The 26,417-nt window shown below is 40.5% G+C and overlaps 2 protein-coding genes across 8 annotated transcripts in view; both read right to left on the reverse strand.

The window, feature by feature from the left end:
• znf423 (zinc finger protein 423) overlaps positions 1–15,544 on the reverse strand; it is an 83,574-nt gene extending 68,030 nt beyond the window's left edge. For 2 of the 5 annotated variants that reach the window (XM_077710623.1, XM_077710622.1), the window contains exons 1-2: positions 14,650–15,543; positions 3,443–3,505 (exon numbers count right to left, since the gene is read on the reverse strand). In XM_077710623.1, coding sequence (XP_077566749.1) covers positions 3,443–3,505; positions 14,650–14,689 — 103 coding nt within the window. In that variant the 5' untranslated portion in view covers positions 14,690–15,543. Of the gene's footprint in view, positions 1–3,442; positions 3,506–14,649 lie in introns of all 5 variants that reach the window. The other 3 variants (XM_077710618.1, XM_077710621.1, XM_077710620.1) reach the window with 3 other exon arrangements.
• A 3,873-nt stretch (positions 15,545–19,417) lies between these two features.
• LOC144193354 (nuclear receptor coactivator 5) lies at positions 19,418–25,746 on the reverse strand. Of its 3 annotated transcripts, XM_077712191.1 has the most exons (10): positions 25,396–25,743; positions 25,250–25,325; positions 25,005–25,085; positions 24,186–24,256; positions 23,883–24,003; positions 21,855–22,054; positions 20,846–21,124; positions 20,592–20,759; positions 20,084–20,290; positions 19,418–19,925 (listed from the first exon to the last, which is right to left on the reverse strand). In XM_077712191.1, the coding sequence occupies exons 2-10, from the start codon at positions 25,309–25,311 to the stop codon at positions 19,894–19,896; spliced, it is 1,221 nt and encodes a 406-aa protein (XP_077568317.1). In that variant the 5' UTR covers positions 25,312–25,325; positions 25,396–25,743; the 3' UTR covers positions 19,418–19,893. The 3 variants fall into 3 exon arrangements, with proteins under 3 accessions (XP_077568317.1, XP_077568316.1, XP_077568318.1); XM_077712190.1 differs by having other exon boundaries at positions 25,250–25,742; XM_077712192.1 differs by lacking the exon at positions 20,084–20,290 and having other exon boundaries at positions 25,250–25,746.
• Between the last annotated feature and the right edge of the window lie 671 nt (positions 25,747–26,417).

The following is a 26,417-nucleotide window of genomic DNA, read 5'->3' on the forward strand; positions in this document are numbered from 1 at the left end:
CTGCAATTGTACCCGAAAAAACACAAACCTGTCCAAACTCACAAACATATCCACTCTCCCGCATGCACCCACACTCAGTTGAATAATTGCGTCAAGGGAGCAGAGCACCCACAATGCCCATTGCGCCCAGGTCTGGAAATAAGATGATGAAACAGATGCTCGTGCCAAGAAAGACTGAAAAAACAGACACTAACAAACCTAAAAGTTGGTGAAAAAGGTGATACAAGTATTACCAATAAGATTTTTTTAAAAACATAAAGAATCTGGACAAATGCAAGTAAGAACTTCCTAACAAAGGGTTTAAATGCTGCAATACAGAGAAAAGCCTGTGCATTGTTGCAAGCAGGCAATAATCGTTGACACACAACACACAAGCGTGCAGGAACTGTTTTCCTGTGGTATAGCCTTGGGGAAATTAAAACTACATTATGGACCTCAAGAGAGAGTCAGTGAAAGAGGGATGGGGGGAGTGAAAAAGAGGGAAGAAGAAAGAAGGGCCGGTGTCCTTCTTTCCGGCCATCACAAAGAACCAGGATGACGTGTTATTATTGCCTTTTATCTCCTCTTGCCATCCCTCACTAATGTTGACCTTAGTTCCTACCCAATAACCCTCTACTGTAAATGGAATTCAGTTCATTCAAACAGTCGTTTTCTACTACGTGGAAGACACGAAGATGATATTGATAACAATAGTGGATCCTTTGGAGGATTAACAATGATTCTTCTCAGAAGATATAAGAAAAAAAATGTTTTTTTTAAATCCCCTGTAGATTTTGATATGTAGATTGTGAATGTGAATGGTTGTTTGACAATATGAGCCCTGACTTTGGCTACCCATTGTGAGTATATGGCCATTCCGCCATGCCAGCTATGATAGACTGCAGGCTAATGAGGTTGAGCTGTATTATTATTGTCTTCAGTTTAAAAGCTGACAAAGTGTTTTATCTCATCGAATCCGAGTGTTTTGGCTTTTAGTTACATGAGTATGCACACTGTACTCAAGCTGTGACCAACTACAATAGAGCAAGAGGTCCCAGTCTCTCACATTGTACTTGGGGAGCTGACAAACCTTTTCCACGATGACTCACTGCCTGGTTCTGCACGGGACTCTTTAGCGTTCTTCAAAAGAAATACTTGGTGTGTACAGAGTGGTGGCTTCAGATGACGGACACAACTTAACAAAACTGCCTTTACTTGCAGAATTTTGATGTCTGAACAAAGTTGGGTGGTGAGGCACCTTTGGCCTACGACTGGTCCTTTGTGAGGTAGAGGGGGGGGCGACAGAGGAGGAAGACGAGGAGGAAATGGCAATGGAACAAAGGAAAGATTGAGATGTAGGATTTGGGGGAGAAAAGATTGTCTTGATGCAATTCCCTTCCGAGGCATTCTCCCACCTCCGTCTGCCTTCACTCCCGTGGGTCTTTCCAAACTCAACACACATTTTCCAAAGAAAGCAAGGGAGAAACAGACAGAGGGGGTGGAAGCTTGTAAATTTAATAGCAGGATGGGGCGGTATAGTGTAATCCTCCAAATTTCCTTTTTTCTCCCTTCTTCTGGTTTGCTCACCCCATCCTAACCAACTCTAAAAGAGGACACAAATCAAAGTCTAGTTTCATGATTTTCAAACTCTCAGTCCATGAACATTAGAATGATATCCAAAGGAAACAGATGACAGCGACGGAAAGATTTACAAATAGGTATAAATAGAGTGATAACTACAACAAAGATGTTAGATGGGGGAAACCATCCATGCGATCTAAAATGTAAGAGTGGCTGAATAAGGAAAAACGGGACAGTTTGCTTTTTAAGAGAGGGGGGGTAACATTGAGATAGCACCGTGGTGCATGTATTTGTGTGTGCATGCGTGTGTGTCATGGGACTCTAGTTTCCTGCAGGAACTGACACACACAGCAGTTCTTGTGAGCCACCCAGGACCTCAGTCAGCACCCCCTGAAACACACACACACAGACACGGGCCCATATAGCTGCCCCTGGAGGAGCCTGAGCTCAGGTCTGAGTGAGCAGGAGGGTTGAGGGAAGCACAGGCAAGGGAGGCATCTCTACATTACAGACCCCCTCCTCACCCCCAAGGGTCATTCTATGAAAGTCTCCCAATGGAGCAGAGCAGGAGACAGGGCACGAGAAGAAGCAGCGAGAGTGATAAGTTGGTATTTACTGCATTCAGCAGTATCTTATTTCCCTGCTGAGCTGCAGTCGGAGGAAGTGTTTTAACTGTTCTCTGATAGGCTGTAAAAAGTAGCCACAGCTGGCAAACACCTACAGTAGTCCTACTGTTTTTCCCGTGTGTGGAGAATTTGGGGATTTCATCTTTGCTAAGCACAAACTACAACAAAGGGGGAATCTTCCTTTAGTACTTCTTCTACCCTTTTTTTTCCCATTTTTGATTCACTTATTACTTTTTGTGGATGTATATGTATTTCCCTTTGTTAGTCAATAATATAAGATATTCATTGGCACATTTTCTTTTGGTTAATGCTAATCATTATTCGCACTTCAGTATTGGTCACACTATGAAAAACATGCAATTCATTCTGGAAAATATGGTGCTTAAAGTGCAATAGGATTTGTAATGCCTAATATAATATATATTATCTATAAGAACAATAAAAACAAATTTCAGATTAAGCATGAATCAGACTTGTGTGCCCAATGTGTAATCTATGCAGACATCAATACGAATTCCTACGAAAATATCAGAAGCATAACGCAAATATTAGTTTTTTCTATTAGTTTTACACTAATCATAAAAATTGAGGTACGTGTTTTGGGAACGCCAATGCTCTTATTCAATTTGCTATGGCTCAGATTTAATCCAAGATTAAACATATTTTGAAGGGTGATTATGGGGTGCATGAAATGTACAAAAACATAATATACTTGAGAAATGGCTGCAATACAAATCATATGTGGGAAGAGTGAACCTTGTTAAAACACATGGAAAAAACACTTTCAGTATAACAAAAGATACAATAAAAAGCCGGCCATCTTGCCGACTTCCTCCCAGGATATCACCATACAACAGAGAGCAGTGAAAGAGCACACAAATCGCTCCTGTCTTGCTCTCCACGTCCCCTTTGTCATATCTCTTTCCATTGAGTCTTTCTCCAGGGATCAACGAGTTCACCGTCTCTTTCCACATCTTGCTGTGCTTCTTTCAAATCTCGTTCATTTCACCACTTTTGTTTTTTTCTTCATCTATCTTTCCATTCTAATCCCTCCCAATGTTCAAGCCATCTTTCAGCCTCTCTTTCTTCCACCCTATCCCGTGGAGAAGTCCTTCATATACCATACGGATTTGAAATTACAAAGGCAATGGCGGTCACTGTGTTTTATGTGTGAGGTATCTCCATATATTCACCTTCAGAACTGTGGGCCTGCATACATGACTGTGTGTGTGACGTGTGTATTTGTATAAACTAACCTGTCTGGAGAGTTGATTCGTCCCAGGTTCCTCCACACTCTGAAGAGTCACCTTCTTCCACTGCTGAAAAGGAAAGTAGAAGTTAGACAGAGAAACATACAAGGAACAAGAATGCATGAAAAACTATAACTAGTAGACCAGAACCAAGACTCAAGTTGAAAGATAATGCACAACAAAACAATATAACCGTGAATTGGACACTGCCTCCCATGCTTGAACAAAAGGCACACATTAACCTCTTGGTTCTTGGACTCTTAGGGGGAAAAAAACTCAAATAAAGGAATGCGGTGATGACAGTCTGAAGTGTCATTGAAACACTCAGAAACCTGAACAGACCTGGAATGAGACAGAGACTTCCTGGGTACAACAGGAAGGAGGGAAGTACTGCTGCCACACAAACAGGAAATGGCTGGAGCCACCAAACAATGGAGCTTCCTGCAAGCCCCCCTACGCAAAGCGATTCTTTTCAATTCTCACCTCTGATCTCCCTTTTTCTCTCACGAGTCCCACACATCATAATGCTCCTTTTTCCTATATCCGTCAGCACCCCTTTGGCAACAACAACATCAATGAAATACTGCAATTTCATATACAATTTCTTCAAAGACAACTGTTGTAGAACAAATAGGTGAAAAACGGTTCAAAAGACTGCACCTCTTAGTTAAACATGCCCAAATGTTTACAGATCATGGTTTTAACCATTCATTACAGTCTATGTATTTGTGGCAGGATTCCTCTGCTGGCAATCATTCTACTTTACTTGAAATCTTGTTAAAAGTACAGGTGACGTACCTAAAAGTACTGGCAGCTCCACAGCTAATAAAAACTACTCTTTCTTGATGAGACTGCGGGGGATTCAGTGTGTTTCATTAGCCAAGCACACTAAGCTTTATTTAGATTTCCACATCCTCCTCAGAGACATACACCGTTAGTGTGAACCTTGCACACACCAGGGGGTTGTAAAGAACGCGAATGTGATTGTGAGAAGGCCTCAAGACACAAGTAGAACCATGAGTAGGACAAAGAAGAGAATGTTCAAGCATTTTAAGGTTTATAAAGGATAACACAAACAGAGTTACGCATAGTATACATAAAATGGACACATCGAATACACGTACAGCAGATCTATCTTGTTGCTGCTTTGTCCATCTTTTTTATATTTATAGTAGAGAACACACAGAGTTAAGCGTTCGCTGGCAGACTCCAATAGTAGTTTTGTTTTCACTCCATGTTCTCCCAACTTGAGTACTTGGAAGACAACGAATGATTGTCGTAATTAGAGATGCATCAAGAGTGCTATCTCTTTAGTTAACTGTTCAAGGGGGACATAAGGAAAGGAGATACACTGTTGGTATGTGAATGTTGCAGGAAGACATCTTCACAATTCAATATGCAGCCAAGGTAAGAGGGAAAAAAAAAACTTCTAGGCCGAATACTATGGAACACATTAATGGTGAAAATTTAGCTGAAGATTTTCAACCACAGAATTTACAGTACAACTGTCATTAACTCATTGGTTGCCATTGACAGCCATCTTCATTCCCTCTTCACTTGTCTCTTCATTCAATGGGGTTCCCTGACAACTGCTTTTTGTCAAGCTTGGTCTTATTCCATCATGTGATTTTTGTACCATTAGCTCACGTCTTCCCCACATCCCTCAAAAGTCACTCTTGATCTCATGTCTTTGTCTGTTCCGAGCCTCACAAAAACAGTTACAACCTTAACAAAGAAGTCTTTTTTTCTCCAAAAACAACAGGCACACATGCATAGACACACACACAGAAAAAGTGTATCAAGGCCACGTATTCCCAAAGCAGCCCAAGGCTTTGGTGTTCCCAGATCTAGCTGATGAACAGGTCACAGCGGCCAATCACACGCCGGCCATGAGGCCCAAAGGGGCGGAATGTGGGTCAGTACAACCAATGATAAACTGCTTTTTCCCAGGAGAGACAGCTGATTGACAACTGGTACTGGACAGAAGTCAAGAGGGTAATTGTCATCCGACTCCCTCTCACTCTCTCTCCGTTCTAACTCTCTCTCCTGATCCCAGATACTTTCCTCTCTTCCTTCAAATGCATTCTCTGCATCCTCTTCTCTCCAACCTACTTCCTGTTCCTCACCTCCCCTTCCCAACTTGTTATGTCCCACCAACTCCACACAGACCCTCTCATTGGCTGCCCTCTCGTCCCACCGGAACATCTTTATGACACTATTGGCAGAGGATTGATGCCAATCTTTATCCCCAGCTCGCCACCCTTGGGAGTCTCCCCAACTTCAACCGTCTGTGTTAAACACACGCACATGCTAGGCTCACTTGTCGGGGGACAAGGCCAGAAGCTGATTAACCAAATACTTTTATCAGCACTAAAACCGCTCTCTGTATCCGCCGGCAGTTGGAACAAAACCGCCTTAAAATACAAAACAGTGCATGCACATAGAGAGTGCCAGGCCAGTTGGAGGTTTGGGAATGTTTATGTTTTTGTGCTTTTGTTTGCAAGTACATGTGTGTGTGTATGCAAAGGGACAACGGGTGCAGAGGGCTTAGATGGCTGGAGGAGAAGCAACATCACTACAAAGCCTGACGGACAAGCTTCATTGCACCATACATATTATTCCCCCCCCAAATCCCTTGACTGTTCTTATCCTGGTCAAGCGTCCCATTTTTTAACAATATTTGACTTTCTTCAGTTACCACATCTTCCCCTTTTTGCCATTTATTAGATTCTTATGGTATATGGGGACATTATGGCTTTATCAGGCTTAGTTTCCAAACAACCTCTCCAATTTTACTGTACATTGCACACTGAACCACATACAACACAAAAAAACATTATTTACAGCAAAATTACATAAACAAACATTTTACCCTACAGGAAAATGCATCACTGGTTACTAAACTATAGCAAAAAGCTCCTGCGTAAAAAAAAAAAAAAAGGAAGTGTCTCACACATGACAACAAACACTGTGTTGATGTTTCAAGGCCAAACAACACAGCGTGAGAATAAAGAGCCTTCTGATCTAACATTTGTTTTGTTTTTTATTTGTTTTGTTTTTCTTTAGCTGTCAGAGTCAATAGGAAAAGAGTAACAAGAGTAGGAATGTGTGTGTATTCTGTGTGGCACAACCCTTGGCATGCCACTTTGATTAGACCTTGTGTGCGTTTGCGAGTGAGAGGAGGACAGTGCTTGAGAAAAAAAAAATGGACAGAAAGAGGGGCGGGAGCCATTCCTCTTGAGTACATTTGCACTGGGGAGGTATACTCCAGAAATAGCTTGAGGAATAACTACAAGCTCCCCAGTAGCTTCCCCTCTGCCAGGAACAAGCCACTTAAAAACAGGTACCAAGTTCAACAATGCTAAGCCTGAGTGCAGACTAGTGAGGAAGAGCAGAAACAGATCACATGCAAAGAAGTGGAGGAGAACAAGGTGGAGGGTGGAGGGCTTCATAATTGCCTTCTCATGTAGTACAGGCTGGGGAGCATTTCGTGACTGAAGACGCCAATTTCATGCTTAGGCAGCATTTAGCTTGATACATACTTGATTAGGAGAAGAGGAAAAGACAAATAAACCGATTTGTGTCATTTCAGGGCAAACAACAAACCTGCCATGTTTATTTTGAGACAAAGAGAATACAGACCTTGAGATACGAGCTTTATGCGTTCCGGAACTGAGCTCGTATAGGGATACTAAATCCCCACTATTCCCAGAGCAAAGGAATCAGGGCAGACCACAAAGAGTGTAAATCAATGAATAATTGACACTGAAAAAGGAAAATGTATTGCATATGTATGTTTTCAAACCCTAAAAATTTAAAAGTTAAGAACCAAGAGGCAAAGTCTGTTTTACCAAACCTTAAAAGATCAAATATAAAACAAACTTTTATTCAAATAACTTTAAAATGCTGAAAATAATAATCCACAAATATGTGACTCTTCAGGTCCCAATAGGCAAATCTGCTCAGCAACAATATGTTTTCTTGCCTTGTGTATTAGCTAAACATATGTGACGAAAAACATTATATTGAATGGTTTTCCCAAGCCCATGCATTTGTGCCTTTGTGGAAAAAGTATTTATTCCTTTATTGCATTTTTTTATTTAAAAATGTATCTAAAACTGAATAATAATAATAGTAATGATAATAATAGTAATAATCATAGTAAAAATATGAATACCCTACAACTTTAGGTTTTTATTCTCCGAACATTTTTCTCCATAATTAAATCACCCATCCCTCCAACCCTTTTTTAACATGGCCCTAATACCTCATATTAAATGGAAGCATTATTGTAGTCTAAAACATATCACTAATTAATGAGCTTTTAAGACCAGCTAATGGGGGAATCCAGTGGAGCGAAATGTAATATTTTAGCAAGCAGGATTTTCTTGCTGCTCAAGTGTAATCACTTGTGAAAAGTTAATCAAGTATTCACCAAAAAAGTTTACCAGTAATTACTGAGCTAGGCGCTTTCAGAATTACCCCATGATTGTACAGTACCTTAATTTTAGCACGTTTGACAATTTCTCTTCAAATGAAACCTTTTACAATGTCATTAGACTGAGCTGAAAATCTTTGTGTTGTCTGCGAAGATCTAAAAAATATATATATATATAAGTTCTCTGCTACCAATTCTATTCTGCTTAATTTCATTAGTTGTCACTATTGCTTTCAAATTCTCTTTTGCTGTCACCCCCACCCGTTCTATTGTATGGCTCACAGGGGGGCCCTCTTGCCTTTTGACTGGAAAGTGAATAGAAAGGACGTAGAAAAACCAACTAAAGACTCTAGCACTAAAAACGGGCAAGTGTAGCTCTATTGCGAACCAAACTACAAAAGTCAGTCAAAATGTCCATTGAAAAACAAACATGACGCAGTTAGCTTGTCTTCTTTAAGACTTCACAATTGACACTGGCTCGTCTCACGCAAACGGAAAACGAGACAAAAAATAATCTGGGTGGCCAGAGAGCTACAACAGTGCACTAAAATGTTACATAAAAATTGCAGACCTTTGAGGAGAGAGACAAAAAGCACTGAATCTAATAAATATATGATGAAACAGGGACGTATGAAGAGGGGTGCTGGTAATTACCCCCACCAGTAATGTTTAATGTACAGCCGTATCATTAGAGAAGGGTTGAGGATGGAGTCAAGAGAGAATTGCTATTGACTGGAGAAAAGCTTCAGGAAGGGGCGTCCACAGTTGTGCATTCATATCGAGCAATGATATTAACCCATTTGCTCTCATTGGTGGCAATCAACACCCAATACAATACTTAGGTTTTGCCATAAAGTCAAGTTTCTAAATGGATTTGATGCAAGCAATGGCAGCCAATGAGTTAAGTCTTTTGGGACCACCGTGCAGTGGCCACGTAGGGGTCTCTCCAGAGGTATAAGAGTTAAGGTCCAGTGAGTTAGCAGGAGATAAACAAGGTCCACAAAGCTGCAAAAATGGCACAATCCTAGTCCGTTATGCCTGGTTTCCCCCATACACACACCCCTGCACGAGCGCACCAGGTCAGCTGCTGATAAGGAATTTATGTTGGCATCCAAAAGCAATTGCCGTTTCTGGTTGCAATCACACAAATACCACAGAATATAAAGTGGAGTCCAGCCATCAGATGACATGGCCCTCATACATCTGTCACCATCAATCCATTTGCAAACCTGCTGAGGGATCAGTCACACGCTACACTAAACCAATGATATATAAAGAACCATCAACCAATGCTTATTGAACACTAAATGACAGCTTGAAATTGAACAGCTTCACAAAGCAAAAAGCTCATATATCTCTAAAAAAAGAAGCAAAAGGGTAATACTCCAGTTTCCTCCCACATTCCAAAAACATGCATTTTAGGTTGATTTTAGGTTGGTGTCCCCCACTTCTGGTCAGCTGGGATAGGACCAAGCACCCCCCGCAACCCTGAGGATGAAGCGGTTCAGAATATGAGATGAGATTATATACTTGCACACCTCTAAAAGTAATCATTCTTTCATTTTCGAGGCCACTCATTCTTACAAGGGTTGCCATATTCCAAAAGTAGCTTGTCAAAAAATGCTACAAAAAATACAGGTTTGTCCCATTTGGAGCCTTCATGAGTGTTATAATTTACCACTAATTGGGTCCGGATCAACGTGAACCCCATTATGTTCAATGCATGTGCCGCTGGGTTCCACCAAATCGCCAATTGTATATTAGCTTGCTTTGTCCCATTAAAAATCAAAATTCAAATCCATTCCCCGCTGAGTAGTCAAAGTCAATACAATTTCAAACAAAGCTTTCCAAAAAAGCCATTAAATAGTTTGACGAGCCTTTTTCCAAATCGAATACAACCTTTTACGCAAGAGCAGCCCCTTATTTTTAACCAAACAATGCTTGCACTATTTCTTTTAAAGTAACATGACATGATTGCTATTGATAAGCAGAAATTAGATACTGGAATTTCTCTTCAATTTTGGAACAAATGGTTGAATGCAGTACATTACTTTCAAAACAAGCTCTCTCTAATACAGCTAGAATTTTTCGAGTGTGTTATTTAAAATGCAGTCAGTTTTTCAACTGTTAAAAATAAATACTTTCAGTATTACAAATTGACCAGCGCAAGGAGAATAGGTTTTAAAAGAGCCAGCGAGAGACCACGTGCATTAACGCTACTCTAATTATAAAGCCAGATGTGGCCGGAGAAGAAATGGTGGAAAGCAAAAGTAGAAAAGAACAGACAAAACGTGCAATAACAAAGCAACAGTGTGGACAAACACAAAGCTTGTAAAAAGAAGAGTGACACAACAATCTGTATGTTGTCACGTAAATCAGGCGAGTCTCTTAAAAGCTCTAAACTGCATCGGAACTTAATGCTATTTCCCGACCTCAATTAATTTTTACTTTTTTGGCAGCTTGGCGCCACTTAATTTAATGTCTTGAACACTTAATTGACAATAACTTTAACATGCAGTAATGAATAATGACTGCCCTAGCGTCTCTTTTTAGATTAAGATCACTTGAAATTAAATTTCACTTAAAGTTTATTCATTAAAAAAAACAAAAAAGAACAAAGAAGCGCAAACAAGCATCATGTGAAGAGCATCTAGCCTCAGTTCTTAATAATTCAACTCAAAATCTGTTTACATGGTGCCAAAAAACAATGAGACAGGGTGAAAACAGTAGGAAGATGCTAAAAGGAAGCGATTGAGTGAAATTGATGCCATTAGCCTAAAGGAATTGACTTGCTTGCTGGTTTCTCATCCGTCGCTCGCATTCACCAAGAAAAAAAAACTCGTCAGGCTGGGATGAGTGTAAACAACAATCTAAACAAACCTAACAGACGCTCAAGAGTAAGTGCTCCCTGTTTCACCCCCTTTTCCCGTCTCCCGCCGACCGCCGTCTCCCTGTCATATGTGCTCAACTCTAGTTTAATGTCCTGCAAATGAAGCGGATTTATTAATGTGTAATTAAGTAATAATCATCACTACATAATGCATGAGAGACTCATGAGGGACTAAGAGCTGAGAGCGTGAGGAGAGATAGGATAGAGAGGTTTGCGGAGCAGACCGAGCAGGAGGGTTTTTTGCCGCTGCGCCCCACTAAAGACGCACATTAAAAACGGATTAATCCACTGAAATAATATTTTGATAAGAGAGAAGCGGCTCTTGCTCGTTGGCTACCTCCTCACCCCGCCTCTTCTCTTATCCCGTCATGCATTTCTACCGCCATTTGTCCATGTTCAATTAACCGACTGCAATTAGCCGAGTGCCCTACTGCTAATACAGACCTAATCTAAAGATGAGACGGGGTGAATTATGTAAAGATTGAAACATAAAAGAGTTCAAATTGCATATTTAAACATTACATTTTACAAAAGAGAGCAAGGTGACAAGTTTTCAATAAATTAAAGCTTGGTGGAGCGTTACGAGCTGTTAAAACTTGGATCTAGTGCAATATGCTATATTAAGAAATCACATGTTATATTTGGGCTACTTTACCAATACTATGATATATGACTAACTAAAATAGTGTCTCCTTCAAGTAAAACCCTCTCTTTTGCCTCAACCTCTTTAGAACACAATTAACAACCATTTGTTAAATTAACAATTTGTGTCTATTAAATTTTTGTAGCAATCAGCCTTTAAACAGAGCGTCCACAAACAACGTGCAATTGTGTAGGATCAATACTCAATTAATTACGGCCTTGTGGCATATGTTTACAAACAGGCAAAGTGCTAGTAAAACAAAACTGTTTGGTTAAACATGATATTGTAAAATAACAGTGTAACCCCGTAAGCAAAGCACTTCCTAGGATGAAAACGTGATTTTATAGCGTACTATCCGTCATTGGGAATGGCAAGCAGAAGATGGATGAGGTGGGTGTTTTTCCTCCAATTGTTTTGACTGGCCAGCACAAGCCAGCGAGTTAGACTTGGGTGAGCAGGTGAAAGACAGAAGAACATGAAAACAGCGATAATCCCCCGGTGATGCTCACCTCACTCTGGCCTCCGTTGCTCCCTTTCGCCTGCCTACTCACCTGCTCTGAGCAAGTGTTGCCCACCCCAAAACACCTCTCCTCCCCTTTACCCTTCACCCCTCTGTGTTCCCCTCCAACTCAATCTCCCACCTTCTCCCTCCACATCCCACAATGTCGGTTCTTGTCAAGCTGTCAGTAGGGCAAGGTGTGAAGGGGAGATAGCAAAAGGCATGAACACACGGATGCGTGACTACACATCGGCTTAAGCAAGCTAAACTACAAGGCCAGCGTCACCTGAGGTGGAGATACACAGAGTGCCAGAGGTGGTAGTGGTAGTCCTTTGCCCTGGACTTTGCTTCGCTCCGCTTCACCTGACTAAAGCTAAGCTGGTTATATCCCATATGCTGAGATCAGACTGTTTTTTTTTTTCATGACAGAGCCAAATATCTGATGAATGCAAACAAAAGCTTGAGAATGCAGATCTCCCAAGCAAGTAAAACACAATGTCTGTACCAAACAAATGATTTGTATGTGAACACAAGCATCACTAATATTAAAGCCAAATACTAAATCGTAGATGTAGGGAAGGAGCAACTCAATGTCTGAAGACAATACTACCTTATACTGCAGTTTATACGGTCAGAACATATTTTCACAAGCGGTTCAATAAATGAATAAATGTTTTGCCAATACATTGGCTACACCTACGTAATGTGCATCATTGAATAGCACTAGGTTTGACAGAAATTAATATGACTTTGCTTTTTAATTGCAATAATAAGTATAAGCAATAAACTGATTGGCTGTGCCATCCAAAATAAATCAAATTTCTAGTATTATAGTCGGAGTATTTGCGCATGCGAACTACCGTGATTAAACTAACATCTTGACTTATGGGTTAATAATTATTATAACGGTGACAAGATATATTTTCTAATACATACTGCACTTGGCACTATGATGGAAAGATTTTGATTAACTTTATAATATTGATATTCTTTTGCAACTAACTACAACACTGAGGAAATGTAAAACAACCCATTCAAGAAACTGTCTACATTTTCCTATAGACTACAAAGTTGAAGTTTATCGACCCAGCTTTATTAGTGTAATAAAATGGGGGAAAGTATAAGCAGTAAATCACATTTAAATGTGAAAATATATCACATTTAACATCATTTTTTTCAAGGCTGTTTGTTTTTATATATTAATACAAGCATTATTTTATTCACCTTTTTTCGCAGTACATTGAAGCACACCTTTTCACTGATGGTAGAAATAAGAACTGTAGAAATTGAGCACATTGCTTTACTGGTTTTCAATATTAAATATCCTTTTTGGAATTTGAGTACAGTAATTTCTAGTTGATTCACATTCAAACGAGTATCTGATTAAATGTTCAACAACCGGAAAATCTGCCGCCGATATTGATTTTCGAGGTTAACTAAAAGTTAATTGAATTTTTGCATTACCACTATGAAAAAGCTTCATAATTTTGAAGCGTAGAAAGTTTAATTGGTCAGGCTTGACTAACAATAAGCTTCAAATGTCACGGCTTGTATGCATGGGAATGGTCATAAAGCTTTCATTTTAAGAGGGAAAAAATGATACCACAAATTGTTAAAAAAAAAAAAAAACTATTAACCCAGTGACTAATAGTTTAAAAAAATAAGTTTTCCCTAAATTGCTTTAAGTATTTTTTGAAGTGGTAAATTCAAGACCAGGTTTTAATCAGATGCAACAGTTTTCCAAATTTGACCATTTCATTTTGGCCGAGCATCCCATAATCACACAAGCCAGGCGCTTTTTGTTTGGATTTTGCACATTGACAAATAAACCAAACACATCTTACAGGACAATAAATCTTCCTTTAGATTAAAAAGTTCTGTCAAACGCAGTAGCACATTGAAATTAGTATCAGGTCCGGTGACTACCTAGAGCCTAGACAGTCCGATTGGGGCAAGCAGGCTCTATGGGGAAGGAAATGGGAAATGGGAAATGGGGGAGGGGGGTTTCGACCACATGGTCAGCCCATCCCGTTGCCCATCTGGGTTCCATAAAGGAAACATGGAGGCCAAGGCCACCACATGCCCTCCTGCATGATGCCCACTCACCCGTGCACTCAAATGAATACTATATTGAAGTAATTAAAAAGTAGGCTTGTTTCATTCAATTGAGGGGGAGTGTGGGAAAAAATCTGAATCTTCAACATGATGGGAAAATAATTTGGCAATATTACAATAAAGCAGTCAGCATACAACCAATGGGCATCACGCCAGCGTATGAAGAAGGCACATGTAAAAGCGTGGAAAAACAAGAGTGATGACTGACATTCCTCAGATCTTGGATGAGAGGCATCAACACTTAGAAGGACGAAAAGATGCAAAACAAAACAAAAGTGTGACATGTATTAAATCCAACTCATAATAAAAATCCGACTGACAAAACAAGGAGACACAACACACTGCACAGTCGAGGTTTTACAGGATGGAAGCAATTAGAGGACGTCAGGGGATGCACTATAATCAATTTTAAAAATTGATTTGAAAACTATTGACTTGACCAAATGCACTTTTCTAATCTTTTCACTAAATCACAGAAAACAGTTTAATCAGTTCCACTTTCAAACCTTAGTCTAAATTAAAAGTCAAGTGACCAAAGATGCATGAGAGTTGCGCGCTGGATTTTAAAATGCAAAGTACATGACGCGTGTTTTTTATCTGTATTTAATTGATGCATTGATTTTCTTACCTTTGACAGAGCGCGGCTTGGCTTGTTTCCGTCTGGACATTTCTGCTCTCGGTTGAATTCGTCTGTTATTGCCTTTTTTTTGGTGGGGGTGCTCCGTTCCGTGTTTTCAGCGCACCGTGCAGGCGGGCACAGCCGAGGGTTAAACCACCCTCCTCCGCCTCCACTCGGCTACTTCGCCTGTTGCAATGCGGCACCTTCGTTCGTTCGGGTCGGCGTAACAGGGGGCTACAAAAAAAATAAAAACACCCCGTGGATCCGGCGAAAGCGAACCGGGAATGCGTGGAGTCTGCAGCAATTTGCGTCAGCTGGTAGCTCGATCTCTACAAACAGGAAGCAACCTGTAGAATAAATGCACGCTTGTGCAAAAAAAAATAATGGAAAAAAACGCGATTCCGATGGAATTAATGTTCCCTTTACTAATGTGAATTAGTGTCTGTTTCTAGTTTTGAGTTGATCTGTTTTTTTGCCCCTCCGGGAAAGCGTCAATCGGGCTCCGTCCCTCGGCTAGTAGTGCTCGGGTGGCACGGACATGGCGCGTCTGCACCCCCCTCGCGTGAGGAATTTGACAAGGAACGTGTTCTTATTTCCCAAAGCCCTGTGCCCTGCGGTGTTAATAAGAGCCAGATATTCGCTAGCCTCTGTCTCCCTGCTTTTTCTTTGTCCTGACTCTGGCTACCAGTCTCCCTCCGCCTCCTCTGCCTGCCTCTGCTGGCGGGGCTGCGGCGCAGACACACATAATAAAGCCAAGGCAGGCAGTGCTTGGCTGGAAATGTAGCCGCGTCCCAGCAGGGGGATGTGAGAGAAGGGTCCCGGCGGGGGAGCGCTCTGATCCCGCAGGGAGCAGCTCGGCACAGCCCGGGTTGGCTGAGGCAGAGAGGCAGGCAGGGCTTGACGGGGGAGAGAGGGAGAGAAAAAGAGTAAGAGAGAAAGAGAGCGAGAGAGAGGGAGGGAGGCTGAGAGAGAAGCTGTGAGTGCACGAGGAGAGTTGGCCGACAGTGCCTACCAGTGGACAAATGTGGTCACTACGCTTGTATGTGTGAGACTGGGCGAAAAGATGGAGTTGGATTCCAGTGGGTTCAGTGAAACGGAATTAGCTGGAATAGTTTTCCAAGTAAGTGGATCAGTGGATTGAATGGTTAGTGCGTCAGCGTCACAGCTCTGGGGTACTGGGTTCAAATCCAGATTGGTCCACCTGAGAGGAGTTTGCATGTTCCGTGGGAGTTTTCTCCGGGTACTCCAGTTTCTTCCCACATTCAGAAAACAAGCATCCTTCCGAGGATCAAGTGGTTCATTAAATGAATGAATGAATTTTCTTTGGCCAAAAGTTGGGAAACTGTCATTCATTTTCTGAGGTAGGACATGCAAAATCCACACAGGTGGACCAACCTGAATTTGAACCCGGGACCCCAAAACTTAGAGGCTGACATACTAACCATTCAGTCACCGGGCTGCCCAGACAAAGGATATACAGCTGGGGTATGCAAACCGGTCCTCCAGGGCCACTATGGGTGCAGGTTTTTGCTCCAACCGATCAGGAACAATGAGATTTCTGTATAAAACAAGAAACACCTGACTGCAATCCACTGATTGCACACCAGATTGATGAAAAGGTGTCTTCGTTATGGGCTGGAATGAACACATTGTGGCCCTATGTGGAATAGTTTGCCCATGTCTGACATACAGTTTTTGCACAAGCATTCACAATGTTTAGCTCAATGGTGAAACCCTAAAAAGATTGCAAATTTACAAGAATTCTTTTAATTTGCATGCGATAAAAAACAAAGCCGTGGATTCACTTAAAAATGAATATTTCTTTGCGGCATTTGAGCATGTTCCACGTCTAAATGCCTCCCTTTGTCTTAAAAGGGTTTAATATTTTACTCATTTGTAGCAATTTCTTCAGGGGAGTCTCTGAAAGGATTAGTTTTAAGCCCATTCATTTAAGCAAAGCAGAGCCTAACCGTTATAATTAGCATTTTTTACACTTTGGGTCCAGACCATAAAATGTATGTTCATATTCAGTCTGCTTTAGCTTCGAACCCATTTAAAAAAAAATCAATTCTTAAAGCTGTTTATCACAGGAAAAAAACTATATACATAATCCCATGGAAAGAATCTTATTTTTTTTAAATCAATTGGCCACTCAAGTATAGTATGTGCAAGTTTATTTAGGGTGAGATTCTTCTTCAAAAGCTTCTTTATGTCCAGTAAAGAAAAGCGGGACACTTGTTTGTGTGCGTGGACAAAGTCAAGCAGACAAAAGAAGGGAGGGGGGAAATGAAAATCACTGGCTGCTTTGTTCTTCCCTCTGTGCTCCAACTGAGTGCTCAGTGGCCACAGCTGAGCTTTTGCATGTTCCCTCTCTGGTTGTCATGGATAACTGGGTAACGTGGAGCTCCTGGTGCTAAGCTGCAGGACCACTAGCCTCTGCAGACCGCGTCCTCCCGTGGAGAGGCAGAACAGCCATTAAAATTGACCCCCAACCCCCCCACACTCTGCGTCTCCCTCTTCCTCACCCGCCGACCCTCACCACTCCCTCTTCATGAAATGAGTGCACACCAGGAGACCCGTGTGTGTGTGTTTCTGTGTGCAGCGCTTCCCTAATGTGACTGCCGTTGGCAAAGAGGGGCCAAAAGCCTTCACTCGGTGGTTGGTCCCCCCTCGACTCCCCTTTTTCCCCTCTGCTCGTTTCTGCCGGTAAACACAAAAGAGTGTGGAGGGGAAAAAAAGGCCACATTACAAGCTCCTTAAGGGTCAAGGACAGGCCCAGTGTTGAATAGTTTCTAAGAGCGGTATTGTCAAATCACATAGCTTGCGATTACACCCTCTGTCATCTGTGCAAGGATTTGACACCCTTATGCACACAAGAGGAGAACATCAAGTAGCTGCAATAGAGTAAGCCGCCCGACTGACTGCAAACTGATTCCGACTAGACATAACAGACCAAATCAGCTTGGATTTGAGTATAGATTGCTCAATTTTTGGCTTGGCTTTTCATAAACCACAGCTTGGCAGTCATTTTACCACAGTGCATATTCAACAAAACAAGAGCCAATAGTCATTGCCAGATAAAATTGTTATGAATGTTTGTAAATTAGTCAATAATTCACCAGGTTTTGTTTGCATTTGTCAAATAACTAAGTAAATTAACATATATGATAATATGACGGGAAGATTGAGTCACATCCATCTCACAGTTTTGACATCTATAAATCAATCGCCGATTCTGAGCTTCCAGTTTGGAGTTGGGATTTTCTCGCCCGGGCCTGTGTGGGTTTTCTCCAGGTTCCCTCACACATCTCATAAATGGTAGGCTGCTTGAACACTAACTTGCCCCTAGATGCAAATGTGAGCGCGAATAGTCGTTGTCTTCTGGTGCCCAGGGATTGTTTGACAACCAACTCAAGATATTCCCGCATGCTGCCCATAGTTGCCTGGGATGGGCTCCAGCACCCCCACGACTTTTGTGAAGCTAAGTAGCAAGTAAAATGAATGAACCCTTTGTGACCTTGTCATTGCAGAAAAAACTAACAGCAATGCCATATTAGCGACTATCTGCTGTCCTCTACTGGCTATGATATGTACGTACATATTTAACCAATATATACCGCATATACCTCGTTTTGAATCATTTTAAATAAACTATATAGGCATGCAGCAAATTAAATGGAAAACAGGTTAATATTCATCTGATATGCAGCTAACTTATTTTTTTATACAATTGCTTTGAACATGAATTTTTATTCTATTTTTCAGAGTGGCAAACTTCTAAGTTTCTTCAGCCTACTTAAAAATTGTGCAAATTCAATTCCACTAGGTGCCAAAAACACATTTCTAAAAAGTAGTATTTGTCTAGTCATTGGCCCTTAAATGCAGCAAAGATTGGCATAGAACATCAGGGATTCTGGCATCAGTTCCTCTCACTCTACAAGTGCTATCTGTGGAGGACAAACTTAACCCAATTAATGGGAGTTGTTGTGTTGAGGCTTGGCTCTGGAAACAGACAACATTGCCAAGGAGGCATCAAGCCAGAAAGCCAGGAAACCAACCAGCTGCATGCAAATGACATGACAGCTAACCAGCCAACAAACCAGTCTGCCAAATGCTTAACTGGGGATTCTGTCAGGTAGGCAGCTTACCAACGAGCTTGTCTACCTACTGGCTTTGACCCACAACTCCGTTTTAGCTGTTGTAAAGCTCATTTCAACAATTCTTCAGGTATAGTGGAAATTGTCTAGGCACACCAAGTGAAAGGCACTGCCTCCTTGGATACGGAATTGGTTTGCTTTGATATTGAATTTATTCTTGGCGTCAAACTATTTCTTGGAGACCACCAAGATACGCCATCTGATAGATCATAATTTTTCTGAAGATTATTTAATCCCTAACAGTTCTATCGATCTAAATTGAAATGGTAAGGGAATGATCAGAATTGAGGGTATTTACAATATTAATATGTTTGTTAAGTATAGTGACAACGAGGGAGTAGTTGTAGTGTCACATTACACAATTTTTCGTTGCTTATAGTGAAACGTATCACATTTATTACAAATTAAAAGGATGGCATGAATAAAACGAAAAATAAAACAGTAAGCCTACAATGACAGTCTTTAGTTGAGACAAATCTTTCGATCAATTTCTGGCACATGCCTAGGCACATTAAAACATCGAAGATATCAATTCTCAATTTAAACTGTGTGCAGTTTTAAAAGAAATGAAACCAACTTTGTCTACCCGAATTGCAAACAACTGAACAATTAACATTAAATTATGTGTCACATTTAATTATATAATACAAAGTGTTTAAAAAACTTGACACACAAAAACGTTAACATGACATAGAATTTGTTCATTCTTATCAAGTTCTACGTATTGTGCAACTTTTTTCATACCACCAAAGGTTTTAAAACTGTCTTTTCCATATTTCATCTTGGAGGCTATTTTTTTTTACACTTCTAGAGATTTGGACTATACTTTTCAGATAAAAACAAACATTTAGAACAAGAAAAAAGTCCCTTTCAATTAGCACCTTTACATTAATTGTCATTTTTTAAAGTGAAATGTACAAAATACCATATTTTGAAAATTGCCCAAAAAGGGAAGCGCCATTCTAAGCAAGTTAACTTGCCAAACCATAAATAAGTGTATTTTCCTAAATTACCCAAGCCTCGGAAAAGCTGAATCCTCCAGAGACGTAAAAGTCCGTGTCCATTCAATACTTAATGGTTGTTGGATGCTGCATGCTTAGTGCCTGGGTCCAGTCAGAGGAGGGACAGCTTCAGAGACACAAGAGAAACAACATTATGACCAAAGTCCAGGTTTAACACATAACTTTGACTCATAAACACCATTAGTATATGGTACTCAACCAGATAGAGGTTACCATGAATTTTCATATGTATCGATATGAATGGAAATATTACATGTAACCCACCTGGAGTTGCTAATAGTGGAGGGCGAGAGCTTTTGAGAGAGGGTGGAGGAACTCTCATGCCGTGGGACCCTCTCAGGGCAAGGTTACGTTGTGGAAGAGGACGCATTAAAGGGGTACAAAGCAACCCGGGGCCACCATAGGAATTGTGCACAGATTGGGGTCGATGGAGTGATAGTAGAGGGGGAGGCTTGGTTTTTGGAAAGGAACCTAAAAGTGAGGAAACCACAAATGGACTGAGTGGCTGTGATTAAAGAATAACACCTCTGAAGCATGCAAATCAGTTAGAAACAACTGATTCTTATATCAGGTACTATTTGCTTGTATATGATTATATACACATATATAAAGGAATACAATTTCAAATTAGATATCATGGGGGAAAAAAGGTAAGTAAATTCAGCATGAGCTTAAAAAAAAACATGACAAATTTTCATTTGTTGACTGTAAAATGTGACCGGACCCAAGAGCAGGCTTTGAGTGTGACACCTGTGGTATAAGCTTTTTTTACCTGGGGAAGGTAAGAGTGGCATTGGTGTGGGTAGGTTACAGTCTAGCAGTGGTGGGCGCCCTGCTTCACTGGGACACTGAGGTGGCTCTAGCGGTGTCGGGAGAAGAGGAGGTGGCTTTCCCAATCCTGAAGGCAGAAGGTTTCGCGGTTGTTCTCTGTCATTGCTTGCTGGTGAGGGAAAAAAAAGACAGGTAGAGTCAAGGTGATACCAGAGATAAGAAGAACCAACAGAGGACAACAGAATCGCGTCCCACCTCTTAAAAAATCTTGACGGCAACGAATATACTCCAAGATAGACTCTAGCTCTGCAGGGTAAATATGCACGCCGTCGGACATCATCTGGAGAGACTGACGTATTTTTATGGGAACGACGTGGCGCTCCATCTTTTCCCGATCCAGAAAATCCCCGAGCAACTGTGACGCTTGAGATGCAATATCTGCGGGGTCCCTTGGCATACGTCCCTTACCGACACCAAGTCTGTGCTCTGTTACAACAAAGTCCATGGCCTGGTCTTTGGGCATGTTGCGGTGTACTGTGGGTAAAAGTCAGGGGTTAATGGTAACGTGTCCACGGACCTCAAACGGTGTGACTACAAACCCAGATGGAAGTGAATTAACTGAGTACATATTTAACCCTCCAGTTGATTCTACACTGAAGTGGGTGGGCATGCGCAATCTCGGGTGGATTCCTTTAAAGTAGGATTTAATTGGTCGGCTTGGTGACATGTTAATGAGCAAAAAACCCATTGGGTTTCATGTTTTAATTTTTTTAATTGAATTGATTGCTTAATTATAGGAAATGTGTGCATTGTGATTGAACTTGGTGGATGTTATGATTTTTATTTTATTTTGCTCTAAAAGGTTGAAAACAATAAATTAATATTATTGGTGTGAAAGTGAAAATAACCTTCATGTATTTTTAAATGTAAATTTGTAGAGAGATGGTGTTTTTTAGTTGAAGCATTCACACTATGCTCTGTTTTTGTTGAAATGAATGGGTAGTTGAACTGTGTATCAACTTTGTGCAAATTACAGTCATTTTGAGAATTAAGAAAAGGGAACAAGGACATTTTATGATTTTATACTTAACACAATGAACTAGTGTCAAGTGTGAATTATACATTTTATGTGTTGAACTGTGTTTTTAGATGATTTGCATGATATGGAGACAATATTTTTGGGGGGGAGCGTATTGTTTTTTGAACAGTCAGTGGTTGGAGGGAGGTTCATATTTGGAAGTGGTTTTGTGGGTTAGGGACTTACTTTTGAGTGAGTCTGAGAAAATGATAACAGTGCAGGAGGACAGAGCTATGTTTGTTTGCTCCACCAGAATACATAACGGGGAGCCGACACCTCGGACATCCTGCAGGGCTTTGGTCAGGCCCGACTCCGCCTGCAGGTAGAGCATTTCCACCGATAGGCCACGCTCCTGCAAGCACTGGTTTAGCGATTTGGGGTAATCCCTTTGAGAGGAAGAGAAACACATTAACTCAACACCTCTATGTTGACTAACTCAACTTGATTGAAAACCAACTTAAATCATATTTAAAAGACAATCAATTAGCTTTGGATGACAGGCAGTATGATGTCTTAGAGTGAAACCAAATGATTTGTCGCCGCTCAATGAAAACTCGGGAGTATGACATGCATTGTGTTGAACCAGTGGACTTAAGCAACAAGTATGAATGTGTCTCACTCAAGTGACAACATCGGGAATCTGGAAAGGTATCAGCTTTACCCATTGAAACGCTGTTGGCAAACCCCTCCCATTCCTGTTGTGTGTAATAATAATAATAAGAATAACCTCCACCGTTTACGGAGGCTCTGCCACAGGAGTTACAAGTACAGGGAGGGGAAAGACTATCACGCCGAACAGCCCAGCGTAAACACTAAATAGACGTACTATGTCAATAGCGGCGTTAATTTGATGCTCAGCATCGATGCCGGCTCGGCATATTCTGTCCTTGGCAACATTGAAGCTGTCAATGTTGGGTAATCAGACAAGCTGTGGGAGGCAGTAACGCACCATGTGGCTGTATTGACAATTGACGTTGACCCGCATATAAGAAAGAGGCATCCAAGAAGATTCAACCAATCTGAAAAAAGGACTGCGACCAAAATTAATGTGTGTCGGGGGGAGGAAGGTGGATGTGGGCATATCGGTGCAGGGAAGGGGACTCTTTGTAAAAGAGAAAAAGCAGTTTCCAAACTGCTCGTTTTGGCTTCAGTTCTAGGAAAAATGGCCAAACAACAAAATGATTGGCCCGAATTTCTTCATGTTTGTCTTTGTCGTCAATGGCATATATTTAGGTTAAAATAGGGTGATAAAACTATAATACAGGTTTTTAAACTGATTTCGACATCATGTATTGAGATTTTTTTAATTATGCGAGTTATGTAATTTTACCGAATTATTATCCATCGAAAACTGAAAACTGTATTGAACAGAAATCTTTGTGTACAATAAAAGGCTGTGTGAACAATATTTCAAGTACATGAGACAGTATGTTAGCAGTTGATATATTAGGTTGACATTTTTGCAGCCACATAGTTGTCAATTGTGGTTGAGTTGTGAAAAGCAATGTCAACTACAGTGTCAGCTCAAGTGGTTTATGCTGTGGGCACGGTTACAAAGTAGTAGGATTTTAATTACAGATATAAGATTGCACTTGTCAAAATAGATGTGATAAGATAACATTCTTTGAACGGCGAAAATGTCTGATTTAGGGATTTGTGTTCCATATTTCAAGGACAGTAGCTTTTATTGTGAAAGAACTGATAAGAATGATGAATTTTAACGATATTGCTCTTGTTATGTCCAAGGTGATATGTCTGACGTGAAGCAGGTTTGATACGGTGATGAATTTCTTAAATTAAGAGTAATTCCAGATGTGAACAAGTGACGAGCAATAAGGAATGAATTTAATGATAAGGAAAGTTAGGGAGCTGTAAGCCAGTTACAGTAAAGCATTTACTCTAATGTTAGGGGAAAAGCAACTGCTTGTTATCATTAAAACTTTTTGTAAAACAAAACATGAATAGAATGTGTTATGAAAGCTGAGGTAGACCAGATTTTAACATTGGAACTTTTAATGTCTGAATTTAAATGAAAAAAAATTGAATTCATTTATGAATTTAATGTCAAATAATTTATTTTTAAATGTTCCTTATGAGGCAGTGAAAAGTTATATCAAAGTTGAGTGTTGGCAGACCTCAGCATTTACTCAAGCCATCAATCACATTGTTGAAAAGGCTCTTAAGACTTTCGGAATATTTGCAATTTGCACTTACAAACAATGGTTGGTCAGGGAGATGATCACACAGTCAGCCACAGTCTCATCCTCCTGCACTTGCTTGTAGAACTTCTGATACAAGGATTTCCGTCTATCTGCTGGAGTCATCTCAAGCTTGGCTGCAAGTACCCAAAGACACAAGTTGATGAAGAAGAGAACTTGCATGAAATCTGTTGCTTAGGATGATAATAATAAGATTTTTTTTCAATGTATTAATGCAATGCTTGTTAATTGGGTCGCTTTTAATTTACTTCCGTATAGTAATCTAGAGAATATGTAGAAGAACTTTCGAAAATCTTACCATTCATTTGATGTTTTGCACCATCGTGCTGGCTCACACTGTAGATTTGTTTTTGCTCCAATTCTTTGTAACTGAAAGAGAAGTGGTAAACATTTTATATATTTATTTTATTTTGATGGTTTCTCCAAAATGACTATTCATTGATTTGAAAGCTTCACTTTACACTGAAAAAAGTTGGCAGTTATTTGAAAAATATCACAATTAAAATACTATTCTTTTCCCAAACATGATAAAGTATCATGCTTAATTATTGACATTTTGCAAGCTCCGCTCCAAATATGACCAATCAAACATCTTAGGAAGAGTTGGTAATGGACAGCCTCGGTCAATGCTTATTTCTATGCTTGCCGTTGTGTTGCCATGCAACTTTCCAAAAGCATCAACGAACAGCATCCCCGTTACTTGATCTGTTCAATATTACTTTGTCATAGCTCCAAAACCAAACTCACCAACATACTCTGTTAGTACTACGCATCCCTCCCATAGAATTTACTGTACCATCACAAAGCTTGACAGAGTAGCAAAAGTATCCAAGTGAGGCCGAGCTTTTTGCAAAAAGTCAATTGTCATTCCAATTTTTAACCAATTGACCTACAGCTTGAAAATAATGTTGAATGGCATTTATTTGTTATTTTTAGATTCGACTGTTATGCACCTAATTCATTGCTCAATTCGGGTTATTTCAGTAATGCTTGATTTTGGATGAATGGGTGGATAGCTAGTTCGCAGGGTTACACTTAGTCTTTTGATAACTGAGTAGGAACTACGATTTTAGAACTGACACACCACGTAATGTGACGATCGCATCGACTAACTCACCTGTCGAGAGCATCCTTGAGATCTTCAGTCCTCTGGTCCCTGTTGTAGGGCGTACTTCTAAACAATCTTAACGCCTGTGCGCTGCATCACAAAACGCGCAAACACCAAAGTGATATTTTCAGATAAAACAGTTATTCTTCAGTTCAGTAGAGACGCACGATCGCTAACATGCGAAACCAAACATCAAGATGTGATTGTTTTGGACGCCAGAGTAGCATGCTAATGCTAAAAGCTTAAGAACTGACCTCCCGTTTGAGTTACCCTGCTGGCGCCGGGATGCTTTGGAGGATTTTGGCCAAGATGACATTTTACTGTAGCTCCCTGGCCAAAACAATTCGGTAAGCTCGATGGTTAGTTAAGTGAACAAATTTGTCGGTTGTATTTTCCCCACCAGTGGCACCCTTTTTACTGCAAGTAACCCAACATGGACTGGAGACGCACCGCAGCTATAGAAATCACGCATGCAGTGAGACAACCTGGGCAGAGCGTTATTACTCATCAGCCATGTTGTGTCAGCACCATTAGATTAAATATAATACAGTTCAATGTCAATTGAGCGTGTTTTTCCAAAAATGATTTTAAAAAAGTGCTAAATTTTCAAACTTCATAAACGTCAGATAGGCAATAACTTAACTGTATACTCAAAATATTTTTTCAGCATTCAACCTGAATCATAGTATAGTGGCAACTCGTCATTAAATAAACATTTTGAAAATACGCCTAGGTTTTGCCATGTTTATTATTATACGTACAGTGGAAAAATCACAACCTGGGCACTGCTTTAAGATGGCTGCCGCTTATTAACGCTGTCTTTGTGCAGATGGCTCAATGTACAGATGCTATTTATGTCAGCATTCGACCTGAATCCTAGTAGTAGCAACACGTTATTATATAAACCTTTTGAAAATACGCCTAGGTTTTGCAGTGTTGAGTATTATACGTATTGTGGAAAAATCACAACCTAAGCACTGCTTTAAAATGGCTGTCGCTTATTAACGCTCTCTTTGTGCAGGTAGCTCAATGTACACATGGTGTTAATGATCACCACTGCTGTGAGACAATTCTTCTTCTACAGTTGAATTCATCGGCATTTGAGAGAGGCAGTCTAAAACTTTGCAAGATTTCTGACACATTCTACCAGTGGTGGACCATCAGGGTCTGCGAGGCCTTCTCTGCTGGCGTAAAAAAATATCTGAATCACAGACGTGATCACTGATGTTAATTATGTTTTGTCCATGAATACCTATCAATTAATAAAAATGTGTCTGTCAGCTTCCTTTCCTTGCTTTTCACCTGGAACAAGGTGTGTGTTTTCATATTTAAGCATTTAACCAATTATTTGTTTCCAGGGTCAGAAGTCGACCTGAAGGCCTTCACAATCAGTTTTGCAGGCACTGCAGCATAAAATACAAG

This window comes from Stigmatopora nigra, chromosome 2 (assembly GCF_051989575.1).
Source record: "Stigmatopora nigra isolate UIUO_SnigA chromosome 2, RoL_Snig_1.1, whole genome shotgun sequence".
Classification (NCBI taxonomy): Eukaryota; Metazoa; Chordata; class Actinopteri; order Syngnathiformes; family Syngnathidae; genus Stigmatopora; species Stigmatopora nigra.

Bases quoted from the DNA above. Each gene is read 5' to 3' on its own strand.
- LOC144193354 (XM_077712191.1), bottom strand. From the start codon at position 25,311: ATGTCATCTTGGCCAAAATCCTCCAAAGCATCCCGGCGCCAGCAGGGT. The intron at 22,055-23,882 runs GTAAGTGCAAAT...TTCCTCTCAAAG, and splicing joins TCCCTGACCAACCATTGTTT to GGATTACCCCAAATCGCTAA. The intron at 19,926-20,083 runs GTGGGTTACATG...GTGTCTCTGAAG, and splicing joins TCCACTATTAGCAACTCCAG to CTGTCCCTCCTCTGACTGGA.